Source organism: Budorcas taxicolor, chromosome 10 (assembly GCF_023091745.1).
Source record: "Budorcas taxicolor isolate Tak-1 chromosome 10, Takin1.1, whole genome shotgun sequence".
Classification (NCBI taxonomy): Eukaryota; Metazoa; Chordata; class Mammalia; order Artiodactyla; family Bovidae; genus Budorcas; species Budorcas taxicolor.
This window is the reverse complement of record NC_068919.1, coordinates 82,933,320-82,948,512: the sequence shown is the minus strand read 5'-3', so window position 1 is coordinate 82,948,512 and position 15,193 is coordinate 82,933,320. Positions and strand designations below refer to the sequence as shown.

Sequence of the window (15,193 nt, the reverse complement as noted above, 5' to 3'; positions counted from 1 at the left end):
TGCCCAAATTGGTCTTGTTTGCTGCTGTTGCTTCTTAACATTTCATAGCTAAGCCAAATTACGCTTCTGTGTGTCTTTATAGCATTCCTTTGCTTTGGCTTACATTAGAACACCTTTTGTTCTTATCGTATTCCCAGCACAATTGTTTTGCCCCCAATATTACTTCTATTTATGTTGATTAATTGCATGTTCTTATCTCATTGTTGGCTTTGGGAATCACAGAACTTTAGAGTTGGACTGCACCTGAGTTCAGGTCTCAGTTAATATAATAATTTATATATATAATATTAATATTATACTACAGTAAACTAGTGGGATATAAGGGCATTTGTTTTAAAAAATAGAAAAGAAAGAGAATTCAGGGGCAATTCCAAACAGATCTAATATTTCACTATAATGAATTATCCTTCCAAAACCCTTTTATAAAATTGTATTGTTGCAAATCCATGCCCATTTGTTTACATATTGTCTGGCTGCTTTTGTGCAGCAAGGCAGACTTGAGTAGTTGACACAGACTATATGGCCTGCAAAGCCGTAGTTATTTGGTATCTGGTCCTTCACAGAAAGTTTCCTAATCTGTGATTTAAACAGTTTAGAAACTTAATTCTCCAACTGGAGATCTGAGGTACTTCCCCAAATAACAACAATATGTATAACAAAAGAGTGACTATAAGGATATGTCAACATCCTGAGAACCCTACCAACTTATGATCTCTATCCTTGAAAAAACTTTCTGAAGTGGTATTGACTTAAAAAAACAACAGGCAGCTGGACATAAGTAGGTAGATGGGCAGTTCTTTATTGTAATTAGTTATTTCATTGCTTTTTATTATGAGTAGCTTTGATATTTAGGAGAAAATGATCTTATAGTGTACTGAGCTTATTTAGTTACTGTTTCCATGTCATTTTTGCAACCAGTTTGTTTCTTCACTAGTATTTTCATGTTAAGATTACTTGTGCATTTCTCTTACTTGCAAGTACAAGTTTCCTGACTTAGCAATTTGTAATCAACTGATTTCTTGCTGTCCTTTTCTCCAATGTCAGAGTCTGCTTAATTTCTGTACTGGTTTGTATCTACCCATAATAAAAGGTGTGTAAGGGAAAAGACTTTGATGCTGGGAGGGATTGGGGGCAGGAGGAGAAGGGGACGACAAAGAATGAGATGGCTGGATGGCCATCTCACTGACTCGATGGACGTGAGTCTGAGTGAACTCTGGGAGTTGGTGATGGACAGGGAGGCCTGGCGTGCTGTGATTCATGGGGTTGCAAAGAGTCAGACACGACTGAGTGACTGAACTGAAGGGAAATGTTAGTTTTAAAATTCTAAATTGGATATTTAGAGAGTTGAGTGGTTACTTGAAAATTATACTTAATTTGACATTTTTCACTTATAGGATAGCCTGATCCTTCTTAGATTCCACCAATTTAAATTCTCAGTTACTGAAGTTTTGTTCATATTAGACCCATTTTCTTTCCTTGAATAATAAACAGTTTTCTCTTTGTTATAAAATTGTCTTTTTTTATGCACTGACGCTAGTCAGTGTGAATTCTACCTATTATCTTGAAAGTATCATTAAAATAGAAAGCACTGGAACCGTGGTGATAGAATAATTCTTAATTCTCATATATACATTACCCCTGTCACATTTTTACTAGTGTCTGAAGTATTATGTAGTCTTTTTACGGGTTGTGTATGTAACTAAGATTATGTGTATTCTACATTTCGTACTTATTCTGGGTTATCTCTTTTTTTAGTCCCGTGGTTAGCTAACTTTAACCTTATCTCCTAAGATAATTTGCTTAAGTAGACAGTTTCAGGGCAAACAAAAGGAAAACTTCCATCTCTCTGTGACTTTCATCATTTTCTAAAAAGTGATTAGGAATCTTAGTTTATGTTACCAGAATGAAAAACTCTAAAAAGCTGACGGATAGTTTAGAAGCACTGCTCCTATAGAGTTTGTGAGAGGAAGTTTTGACTTAATTTCAGCTGCAGGTGTGTCTTTGATTGTTAATATCTCAATCCCTTATTGATGTAATCGTAATGTGACAAACTCTACTGGCATCCAGGAACTGGCACTCAGATGTATGAACAAGTGGAAAAATTCATATTATCTGTTTTCATCCCCTGTTTAGAGTAGTTAGAAACTGTGAAATATGACAGATACAATGCTTCACTGATACGTTTAGTACACCACCATAAAGATTAAAGACACACCTCAAAAAGCAGAGATATTTTCATAAAGTCTAATTGGGCCAAAAAAAAATTTCCTTGTGTATGATAAGGAGACTAAATAGGGAGCAGTCCCATTCTAAAATGATCTTTTAGTTTTCCCACTTTCAGTCTCCCAGCCTTGAAGTAGTTCTGTCTGTTGCATCAGATGCTGTGCTGTAGGTACTGTTGCACAGTGAACGTAGTGATAAAATTGCAGGTTCAGATTTCTGACACAGGATTCTCAGTACCATTTGGCAGCCTATATGTCACTGATTTAACTGTGTCCTCTTCCTATAGCAGATATTTAGCAAATTTATTCCTTCAACAAATATTTCTTAAACTCCTGCTCCGTACCAGGCATTGTTCTAAGTTCTAAAGATACAGCAGGGAACAATAAGTATGAAAAAAAACCTTGCCTTCATGGAGCTTACCTTCCAGCAAAATACTAAATACTACCTAGTTCAGTTCAGTCGCTCAGTCGTGTCCGACTCTTTGCGACCCCATGAATCGCAGCATGCCAGGCCTGCCTGTCCATCACCAACTCCCAGAGTCCAAAACTCAAACTCAAAGCTGAAACTCAGGTCCATTGAGTCGGTGATGCCATCCAGCCATCTCATCATCTGTCATCCCCTTCTCTTCCTGCCCCCAATCCCTCCCAGCATCAGAGTCTTTTCCAGTGAGTCAACTCTTCACATGAGGTGGCCACAGTACTGGAGTTTCAGCTTTAGCATCATTCCTTCCAAAGAACACCCGGGGCTGATCTCCTTCAGAATGGACTGGTTGGATCTTCTTGCAGTCCAAGGGACTCTCAAGAGTCTTCTCCAACTCCACAGTTCAAAAGCATCAATTCTTTGGCACTCAGCTTTCTTCACAGTCCAACTCTCACATCCATACATGACCACTGGAAAAACCATAGCCTTGACTAGACAGACCTTTGTTGGCAAAGTAATATCTGCTTTTTAATATGCTATCTAGGTTGGTCATAACTTTCCTTCCAAGAAGTAAGCATCTTTTAATTTCATGGCTGCAATCACCATCTGCAGTGATTTTTGGAGCCCCAGAAAATAAAGTCTGACACTGTTTCCACTGTTTCCCCATCTATTTGCCATGAAGTGATGGGACCAGATGGCCATGATCTTCATTTTCTGAATGTTGAGCTTTACGCCAACTTTTTCACTCTCCTCTTTCACTTTCATCAAGAGGCTTTTTAGTTCCTCTTCACTTTCTGCCATAAGGGTGGTGTCATCTGCATACCTGAGGTTATTGATATTTCTCCCGGCAATCTTGATTCCAGCTTGTGCTTCCTCCAGCCCAGCATTTCTCATGATGTACTCTGCATATAAGTTAAATAAACAGGGTGACAGTATACAGTCTTGATGTACTTCTTTTCCTATTTGGAACCAGTCTGTTGTTCCATGTCCAGTTCTAACTGTTGCTTGCTGACCTGCATACAGATTTCTCAAGAGGCAGGTCAGGTGGTCTGGTATTCCCATCTCTTTCAGAATTTTCCACAGTTTCTTGTGATCCACACCGTCAAAGGCTTTGACATAGTCAATAAAGCAGAAATAGATGTTTTTCTGGAACTCTCTTGCTTTTTCCATGATCCAGTGGGTGTTGGCAATTTGATCTCCGGTTCCTCTGCCTTTTTTTTCTAAAACCAGGTTGAACATCAGGAAGTTCACGGTTCACGTATTGCTGAAGCCTGGCTTGGAGAATTTTGAGCATTACTTTACTAGCGTGTGAGATGAGTGCAATTGTGCAGTAGTTTGAGCATTCTTTGGCATTGCCTTTCTTTGGGATTGGAATGAAAACTGACCTTTTCCAGTCCTGTGGCCACTGCTGAGTTTTCCAAATTTGCTGGCATATTGAGTGCAGCACTTTCACAGCATCATCTTTCAGAATTTGAAATAGCTCAGCTGGAATGCCATCACCTCCACTAGCTTTGTTCGTAGTGATGCTTCCTAAGGCCCACTTGACTTCACATTCCAGGATGTCTGGCTCTAGGTAAGTGATCACACCATCGTGATTATCTGGGTTGTGAAGATCTTTTTTGTACAATTCTTCTGTGTATTCTTGCCACCTCTTCTTAATATCTTCTGCTTCTGTTAGGTCCATACCATTTCTGTCCTTTATCGAGCCCATCTTTGCATGAAATGTTCCCTTGGTATCTCTCATTTTGTTGAAGAGATCTCTAGTCTTTCCCATTCTGTTGTTTTCCTCTATTTCTTTGCATTGATCGCTGAGGAAAGCTTTCTTATCTCTCCTTGCTATTCTACCTAAGCATTGGTTAAATACGGGCAGTTATAGTTGTTGATGGGTATATCTGTTTGTTTACTGAATCCTCATCATAATCCCATGAGGTATGTGACATTATTAACATCGTTATGCAGATGTGGAATCTGAAGCATAGAAAGGTCAAGTAATTTGCCTTTGGTCATAGTAATAAGTGGCAGAACCAGAATTCACACTCAGAGAACAGCCTGGTTCCAGAGTTTGTGCAGTCGCTGTACTATACTGCCCCAATACTGCTGTTTAAGTCTTTACACTCTTAAATCTGCCTACCTTTTTCTCCCTAGCAAAGTAGATCTTCTCATCTCCTGATCAGATGAATTTGTGGCCCTTTGAAGTAAACTTCCTCAATTTGTCACTCACTCCTTTACTAATCTGTCTTCATTTCTACTCGGCTTCACTCCATCCCTCTGTTTCAAGGAAGGGACATTTCCCTTCCCATCTAAAATTTGTATTCTGGCTTCCTCCTATTTCGCCTCCTTGACGACTTTGTTCTCTGCATTACTTTTTTCTTGGGGCTTTAATCTCCATCTTTCCACTGCCTATTGTCATTCAGCAAATAAGCATTATTTGTTGTCGTTGTTGAAAGTGTGTCTTACTCTTTCAAGAAGCTTTGTTGTTGGGAGAAATTTTTAAGTTTATTAATGTAACGATAAACAAACACTAATTGTTTATTGCCCTCTTTAAATTCCAGGTGCTTTATATAACTCTGGTCCTTTTACCAACCCCACAGATCCTTTACAGATGTGGAAGTAGAAACTCAGAGGACTCTGTAACTTCCTTAGCTTATGAATAGTGGCATTGAATTCAGACTTGTATCTGTTTTACTCCAAAATCCATTCTGTTTCTAGTAAGGCACGTTAGTTTACCACAATTTTTAAAGGACCTCCCTTGATACTCTACCTGTCCTCCGTTGCTGTACAGCTCTTTTTTGTAGGAAAGCTTTTTTAAAGAAAGTATTTAATATATGTAGACTCTTCTTGCCTTTCATTTACTTCTCAACCCATTCTAGTCTGACTTCCACTTTATTAGATCCTCCAGAGAAACAGAACCACCGTCTGTTTCTCTCCCTCCCTCCCTCCTCTCTCTGTCTATCTGTCTGTCTTTGTGTGTACACACACAGACCAGTAGGCTGGAAATTCAGGCAGAATTTCTTCTCAGGGAAACCTCAGTTTTTACCCTTAAGGGCTTCAGCTGGCTGAATGAGGCCCACCCATATTATCAAGGGTAGGGTTATTGCGTTTACCTAAAGTTGCTGCTGTTCTTCAGGCACTAGGGAAAGGAAAAGTGAAGTCGCTCAGTCATGTCTGACTCTTTGCGACCCCATGGACTATAGCCTACCAGGCTCCTCTGTCCATGGGATTTTCCAGGCAAGAATCCTGGAGTGGATTGCCATTTCCTTCTCCAGGGGATCTTCCTGACCCAGGGGTCAAACCTTAACCACTGAGCCACCTGGGAAGTCCTTACCTAAAGTTAGTTGATTGTAAATGTTAATCACATCTGCAAAATACCTCTGTAGCAACATGTAGGCTAGTGTTTGATCAAACAACTGGGCAACCATAACCTAGCCAATCTGACACATAAAGATAACCAGCCGCCTCAACCTCTGTCGGTCCATGGTGTCTTACTCATCGCTACATCCAATAGATGTTTTTCACATCTTTCCTTACTTGGTCATTTTACAACATTTGACATTTTGGACCACATATTACTTCTTGAAACTCCTCTCCATTGGTTTCAGTGATGCTAATCTCTCTTCATTCTCCTCACTATTCCTTTTCTGATATTTCATTACTTGTCTCCCAATTCCTTAATTATTGATATTCTCTCCTGTCCTTTGCCCTCATATTGCTCCCACGATTGATGTTTCCCAAAACTAAAATTCCATCTTAAGAGTTCTCTATTGAATTTAGATCTGTATATCCAATTGCCTGGATGTTGCACACACATCTCAAACATTGCTTGTCTAAAACTGGAATCCTATTCTCCCCCTCTCAAACTTGCTTCTGCATCTCTTTCTGTTTTCTTAGTTTGTGGTACCCTCTCCACCCAGTTAACCAAGCCAGGAACCAGAGAGGGGTCTTCAACATTTCTCTTAGATTCACCATTTCAGACTTCTCATTTCCAGCCCTGTATCTCACCCAAGAGAGCTCAACCCTCATTTTCTCTCACCTGGAATCTTGTTGTGGTATTTCTGCCTCCTATCAGTCTGTTTCCAACTCCTCTATAGTGCTGCCAAAGTGATATTTTAAAAATGCAAATCTGTTTAATCATGTTCAGAATTCTTTTAGAAGCTCCTAATTGCTCATAGAATTAAGATAGAATTCTTTAGCAGGCATACACAGTCCTCCATGTCTAGGTCTTTCCTGCTCTTTATATCCCACTGTGCCTCCCCACTTTCAGGCCCCACTGAAATGTTTATAGGGCCCAGATTTGCTCTGTTGTTTGCTTCCATATCCTGTACTGCTGTTTCTTCTGCCTGGGATATCTACTACCTCTATTACTTCCCTGCATTCCCACCCCTACCTGGGGCATCTAGAAAAATTATTTTAGTACCCAATTCAGTCTTCAATTTTAAAAAGCCTTCCCCTAATTCCACAAATAGATTTGACCATGCCTTGTTTCTGACATTGTTACAAGCTCTACTAGCACTTGAAAGCATTAATCACTTAGTAGTATCTGACTCTTTGTGGCCTCATGGACTGTAGCCCACCAGGCTCCTTTGTCCTTGAGATTTCCCAGGCAAGAATACTGGAGTGGGTAGCCATTCCCTTCTCCAGGGCATCTTTCCAACCCAGGGACTGAGCCCAGGTCTTCTGCATTGCAGGCGGATTTTCTACTGTCTGAGCCACCAGGGAAGCTGTAGCACTTACTACTGTATTATTTATTTTTTATCTGAGTGTCACCTTTCAATGGACTGTGAACTCAAGTATTTCTATTGCCTGGTATGTAATAGGCTCTCATCAGATTTGAGGTGATGGTGGAGATGGAACCCAGAGTGGATTACACATTTCACTTAAATGAAGCTGTGCTTTATTGAGGAGTGCTGGGCTTGGACATGTAAAGTGGAGAATGGTAGACATTTCTTTATCCTCCTTTGTCCCTCCCAGAGTAGTACCAGATTTCTTTTGATCTGTACTTTCTTATGATGTTTTGATAACCTATTCTGAGCCTTCACTTTGCTTTTATTTTGTTTGTATCCTTAGAGCAGGTGAAAAGAAAGGAAGCTGCTAAATTGCTATTACAAACTCCCCTGTCCCATTTTCATTCCATCACAGGAGAAATCATTCATCAGCTTGTTCTCATGTGACATGTGCCAAAGCCTTTTCTCAGCCAGCAAAAGGAATTTATGTTATAATGACAATATTTTTCCAGGTTTTTTAATCCTTCTATGTCCCCAAAATGTCTGTCTGCATTTAATGTCAAATTAAAAACTAAAGCAGTTCTGTGTTAATCCTGGGAGAATAAGTAATGCTTTTAAAAGATTGCTAAAGGAATCATGAAGATTTCTTGGGTTTTTAATATGAAAATTTCAGGTGACCAAAGGCACTGCCATACACATTGGGGTCAAAGTATAGTAGAATGGTCAGCATCTCAATTTAGACTTACCTATTACTTTCTACTCTGAATATACTCGTAGAAGCTACTTGTGGTGTAACTCCTTATGTATTTAATATTTAACTCTTGATTTTCGTGGTTGAGTTTTGAAATGGGTGAAGAATCTACTTATTCTTTGCCCTTTACGGAATGTGATATCTTGGTTTTTATTCCGTTTGTCCTCCTGACCCTTTACTTAATTTTACCGTATTGTTTTGCTTTGTGTTTCTAAAATAATGGCTTTGGCTTGTTTTTTCTTGAATGTTTCTGCAGTTTGATTTGAGTATCTGGCTTTGGGCACCCCTCCTGAACCTTGGACTCCATCTGTACTTGTGACTTATGGAAGGCAGAAGTCAGTGTTTTCTATGGAATATGACCTTTTTTTTTTTAATATTATATATGTGTGTGTCTCTCCCCCCACCCCCTTCTTTTTTGGTTTCTCTTAAAAGACTGGAAAGAAAGCTGTTAAGGCAGTCCTGTGGGTATCGGCAGATGGACTCAGAGTTGTGGATGAAAAAACTAAGGTAAAACTTTCATAAGCTTAAATGTTACTGTTCATATGTTTTTTTATATCCGTGATCAAACATAATGCCATTAAGATGTTATAGTCACTCTGTGTCCTTCCACTTTGTCCAAAGTACGATCTTCTGAGAGACTGGTTAATGTTCAGAAAACCAATTTAGTTACTCATTTACCTTATGAAGAATAGAATTCTCTGAGCATTTTGTTCTACATGATACAGCATGTTTAGCTTACAGTATATTTGCATTTAATGTTAAGATTTGAGTTCTGTTTTTGTTCTGACACATTAAAAAAAAGTTTACCCCCACAAATTTGATGTAAAATATTATAGGCCTTTTGCCACTGTTTAAAAAAAAAATAGACCACATCTAAATTTTCTTCTTTTTCCTTAATAAAACACTATTTTTAGTAAGTTATATTTGAACTCATTAACCTACTATTTAACTGAAGACTCAATTTAAGTGAAATCTTAAGGACTAGTAAATTGCTCATATAAGTTAACATTTATTTAAGGGTCCACACAATATCTTAAATATACATAGATTTTTGCATTAGAAAAAAATGATCCCAAGTACCTAGATAAGAATAGACATAGACTCTGCCCTTAGGGAGCATAAGGTGTTACTTATACACATACATTTAATCATTAATTAAAACTTTCTGAGAGACCTAAAATCTGGAAAAATTTTAACAGAAGGCAGTTTTAAAAAAAACAAAAACTCAGATGTCACCTGAAGGAGAAGAAAGCCTAGCAGGCAAAGAACAGTTTTCATGGGTAGCTTACCTGATATACTTTAAGTGATATAATTTAGCTACACTTTAATTCTTTTGACTGTTTTTTTTTTTTTTAAGAGAACTGGTGGTCTTAAATGTACATTTCAGTTGGAAACAACTGTTATTTTAATTAGCTTATTTTTAAGAACTTGTGTAGTTTTCATTCATGCTTTGGATGAAATTTGTTGTATATGGAGGCTATATCTTTAATTGCTGTACACAATAGTTATTACTAGAAAGTGATGTTGCCCCCTGGTGGTTACTTGTAGCACTGGAATTAACTAATTCTCCCCACAGTGAATAATAGGAATGGATAACTTGTTACCGTGGTACCCATCATGGGCAGAGAAGAATTGTTGCAAAAATGCAAATGATTGATAAAGGGCTCCTGATTAAACTGTATCAGTAACTGCTGCATAGCAGGAGATACTAAAGAGGAAATGCATAGTAATCAAGCTTATGCAAAATAAAATTAGAATGAGCCAACAGAATTGCAGAACTTTTAAACGATTGGCAAGTTTGTTTGTGGAGCAACAGGAATTCTCATGCTTTGTAAAAGTCATTTTGTTTGTATGCTTTAGCACTTCCAGCTACCACCTCAGCATCTAGGGATTTTAGGCCATTGGAATATCACACAGAAGCACCAAAGAGCCTCAGTATTTTAAAAAAACATTTTCTGTGATGTTTACATTATATATATACTGTGCCATTTAGTGGTATTCAAAATTAAATGATAAGTTAATAAATACATAGAATTGTTCTGGAAATTATGTTATTGAATGTAAGTTATATGGGGATTGGATTAAATTTATTGTTTGACATATACTGTAAAATTGAACATGGAATTTACCATCATAAAACTAGAATCAGCAAGCATGTGTATTATAGAACATGAAGATGAGGTGAGGGAAAGAAACATCTGTGGAGAGTGCCTCTGGGGATCTCTTCTAGGTCAGATCCTTAGTTTTCCAACTTCTGGCTCAGATTAAGCTTTTCCGCAGCCCTGATGCATTAGATGTAGGGATTCTGTGTTGTGAAATGAACATCCTGTGTTTCTTCTGAGAAACTTGATTGACCTCTCAGGTCCACTGTTCCTTTGTGTTTCCCTTTTTCTAGGACCTCATAGTTGACCAGACAATAGAAAAAGTTTCTTTCTGCGCCCCAGATCGGAACTTTGACAGGGCCTTCTCTTACATATGTCGCGACGGCACAACTCGGCGCTGGATCTGTCACTGCTTCATGGCCGTCAAGGACACGGTGAGTCCAGCAGCCTGAGGTGCATCATGACTAGCCACAGTTTCTTCCGGGTTGGCTCAGCCAGTTTCCACTACATTTTTAACAAGTATACGCTGTTACAGAACTTGTAAGTGCCTAAACGAGCCTGCTTTCACTCCTTTTATTCAAGTAGTTCACACTCTTGGTGTAATCCCTACCACTCACAGAACAAGATGATTGGCTGAGATCCAAGATCATTAAAGGAAAGTAAAAGTGCTCTGGTGATGGTGGCTGCTAAACTTTATAGAAAACTTTTCATTATTAGAGCTGTTTTCAAGATCCTCACATGTATTTGCTAATTTGTCTGGGTAGAAGATCCTGGTATTTGAAAAGTGCTTACGAATTCATTTGCAAAAAGACTCTACCACAAGAACTGAGTTTGGAGTATATTTTTAATTTAAAAAATAGAAATACTAAATTATGGTACAGTGAGCTGTGCTAGAAGTTGTTACATAGTAGAAATTTTTGGTTTTGTTTAAAAGTAGAGAATAATCTAGTTTGTCATCTTTCATCTAAATTACCCAAAATTCTGATACAAAAAACGAGTGTCTTAGGTGATGATGATCTTAATTATAGTATAGCATTGAGTATGTAATTTCTGAGTTTTTGAAAGTCCAGACAGAATAAGGCAGGTAGCTATTCATTAAGGCTACAACTCAGTGAACTCTTGCCAAGGTTTAACCTGGAAGGGAAGTTGTGGTCATAGTCTAATATTGACCAAAAGCTTTTTAAAAAGCAGTTGTAAAAACAAGTATTAGAAACTCAGGCTCTGAATCAGATATAGGTTCCAGTCCTGTTTCTGGTTCTTACTAGCCGTGGGATTTGAGCAGGTTATTTAACATTTTCTAAGTCTTGGTATCCGCTTCTATAAGATGGAGATAACAGCTGTGAAGACTAAATTAGGTACCAAGTGTAAGCACTCTTAACATAGGACCTGGCTCGTGCTAACTGCTCCAAAATGGTGGCTGATACTGTTAAAGCTGCTCCTCCTCGCTTTGACACAAGTGCTTCGAAAATGGGTTGAAGTAACTAAACTACAGTTTCTTCCTTTCTCTCAGACCGTAAGTCACAAAGCAGTGTATTTTGCTATCACTGCACTTGTAAAATCCAAAGAGTTTTGCTCTATTTTAAAACCATTCTGTTGTCAAATCATAGCCCTCAGGCTGTTTTACTCTGGTATAAAACAGTGGTTCTTCTGTATCAGAATCACCTGGGAGCTCATTAAATTAGATGGCTGGGCCCCACCCCAGAGTTTTTTACTCAGTGAGTCTGGGATGGAGCTTGAGGGCAAGTCTGTCTTCAGGAACTTCTGCCATAAGGCCTAGCAGAAACAGTAAGCTTCTTTGGCCTATAGCTCTGTCCTTGTACTAGAGCTGTGCTCAAATGCAGATGGGTTCTAAAATTCTTTCTGCTCTCTCTCCTATTTCATGCTTCCATGCCTACCCATTTATCATCCTACTAAGTAGTTACATGGAAACTCATGTGGATTCACAAAGAATGAGTCTGTCAGTCTATAAGTGAGACTTTACAGTTTACCATCATGTGAAATCCTAGGGACAAAAGTGTCTCAGACATTTACCTCTCCTTGTGGTATCTGATATTGGCATATAAAATGCAGTGAAATTACTTACTCAGAGCCATATGTAGGAGCAGCTGCTTACACGGTATGATCTTGGAAATTCCACAAAAGGCCCCCTGTTCTCAGATATCTCTCCTCACTGTTACAAGATGCCGGCAGTTATTGTATCACCTGTAACCCTTTTATTCCACAATTAGGGATAGTGTTTAAAATACCGATAACCCTGATTAAAAAAAAAAAGAATCCATTGAATTTATTAAATTTACTCTAGATAATCCAGTGCATCTTTAAAACAATATTTAGTTTACATAAACCTTCCTCTCCTCCCACACACGAAAAATTCAGGCTTATCTGTTTAATTCCTTTACAAGTTGAAAATGTGGCTGAAAACATGGTTTTATTTTTGCCTGTGTGTGGTTGGGAAGTAGAGTTGGGGTTTGAGAGAGTTGGAAAAAAAAAATAGGGGCGGTATGGGAGAGAGCCTGTAAGCACTGAGGGCCCAACAGGGCAGAAGAAGAGCATTCAGAAAGGGAGACTGAGAAGGCTCAGCTTTCCTGGGCCTGATTCCTTCTCGTCGCTGGAGATGTATTTATCTGAAGTTTTAAGTCTGTGCCTTTTGTCCCTAGACATGTTGGCAGTAAATTTAAGCTCTGAAATTTGCCCTGTCTTTCCAGTTGTTGCTTAGAAATGCGTGGTAAATATTCCTATTATTCCCCTACATGGCAAGTAGAGGTTTGGGTGTCAAGACTTAGGGCCTGGAACTTTGACCAGTGTCTTCTCAGCTGATGGCCAGAGCCAACACAAGTGACAGAGGGACCTGACTATGACTAATAAGAAAACGTCAGTGGCTGCTGACAGGGCCCAGGTTACTGATGGCCACTTTACCCGGTGCCTGCTGCAGTAGAGGGTCATAGCATTACGTAAGGTATTATTCATTTAGATTAATTTGGCGTATTAATACACTAAAATCTAATAAGCTGGAGTTCCTAACATTTTGCCTGTGTGAAAACAGACTTGTTTGTGGTCCAGCTAAGGTGTAGTTGTTGACACCATAACTCTGAAAACGTTTTTTAAACCTTCTGTTATGTACAGGGTGAAAGACTGAGCCACGCTGTAGGCTGTGCCTTTGCAGCCTGTTTAGAACGTAAGCAGAAGCGGGAGAAGGAATGTGGAGTGACTGCTACTTTCGACGCCAGTCGGACCACTTTCACAAGAGAAGGATCATTCCGTGTCACCACAGCCACTGAGCAAGCAGAAAGAGAGGAGATTATGAAACAGATCCAAGATGCCAAGAAAGGTACAATTTGTCCTACTACAATGTGTGTTTATTTAAAACAGCTTTTCCCAACCAGTTAATATTTGGAAGCTGTCAGGGGCATAGAGAACTCTTAGCAATATATGAAGACCTTAAGAACAAAGCTGAAAATGTAAACAGAGTGGCTTGTTTAGTGGCTTCAAAGTATTTACTCTATCCATTAATTTTAACTACCTGGGGAAGCTGAGAGTGCAGTTGAAGAAGTTGCAAAGACATTTAAAAGCAAAATTGGGAAAACCTGTATCTTTTTTTTTTTTTTAATTCTGATGCATCTGATCTCTATGAAAACCAAATACTATCAAGGACCTACATCTTGAAGGAACTGCAAGTCCCAGGTTTAAGCTGCAAAGGACCTGCAGATGGTGATGCCAGGTGGAAATGCAGGCAGAGACATCTCAGTGATGCTCTATTAGATTATGACTGTTTAGTGCTTTCATGAAAAAAGGCCACAGATTTTTGAGAAGCTGGCCCCTCAATATTTTTTCCATAGCCCCATTAATTTTAGTGTGTGGTTTTGCAGAATGTGAGTTTTTTTAAGGTACACTTGGCAGCATAGCAAAAATGCCTGTCCAGACATTCAAGTTACTCAGGAGGCTGTTGTCTGAAGTTGAGTCCAGTGTATTTTAGAACTGAGTGCTAGGGCTTAGGGAAAAAATGCTTTGCATTCTTGTGTATAACTTGGGCTGAAACCCAAAACAAGGAGTATTTTTAAATTAAAAAGTTTGGTTTAAATATACATTGATATAATTTTGCCAATTTTTTACTATATTCTTTTAATTCTAAACCTGCCATTTTAGGTAACATCAGCTTCCCAGGTAGCACTAGTGGTAAAGAACCCGCCTCCCAGTGCAGGAGCTTTAAGAGACATGGGTTCAATCCCTGGATCAGGAAGATCCCCTGGAGGAGGGCATGGCAACCCACTCCAGTATTCTTGCCTGGAGAATCCCATGGACAGAGAAGCTTGGCGGGCTACAGTCCATGGGGTCACAAAGAATTGGACATGACTGAAGCAACTTAGCATGCATTCATTAATCTAATACCCAAACAGCTTTTAATTTTTAAGCCAAAAAAAGAATATATGTTTTTATTTGAAATTAAAGTAATGATTATGATTTTTTCATTTCTTATCGACATTTCTGCCAGGATACCAAAGAACAAAAAAAACACAGTGCTATTTTAACTAGACAAATGAATGTGTATAGGCTGTTATTGAATGTGCCTCAGTGATTTTCAGACCGGAAGCATATTCTTTGATACCACCAAATAATACTTTTTGCTACATATAGCAGCTGCCCAAATGCTTGAGTCCTAGCATCTACAGAGGATTATGGGGAGTTGGGGGGAAGTAGAGACTGACCACAATGAGAGTGTGATACAGCAGGTATTCACATGGAAACAGTCTTGTATTTGTTTACTCCAGTTTAAAATTTGACTTCTGTATGCTTTTCTTCAAGAAAGCCTGTTGTCCAGGCCTGCTTTATGACTTAACATCTAGTCAAACTTAAGTTTGTTTAGACCCTTCTGACTCTGCCACTCCTAAAGTCCTCTTTCCCCGCCCCACCGGCCAGAAAGCAAACAAACATTGAAAACAGTGCACCATTGTTCCTTAAAAGACCTCACATTAAGAGTT

At 38.8% G+C, this 15,193-nt stretch overlaps 1 protein-coding gene across 4 annotated transcripts in view; it reads left to right on the top strand.

The window, feature by feature from the left end:
* NUMB (NUMB endocytic adaptor protein) overlaps positions 1-15,193 on the top strand; it is a 158,824-nt gene that overhangs the window by 135,499 nt on the left and 8,132 nt on the right. For all 4 annotated transcript variants that reach the window (XM_052646238.1, XM_052646237.1, XM_052646236.1 and 1 more), the window contains 3 exons: positions 8,548-8,622; positions 10,511-10,651; positions 13,341-13,545. In XM_052646238.1, the coding sequence (XP_052502198.1) occupies positions 8,548-8,622; positions 10,511-10,651; positions 13,341-13,545 (421 nt within the window). The remainder of the gene's footprint in view (positions 1-8,547; positions 8,623-10,510; positions 10,652-13,340; positions 13,546-15,193) is intronic.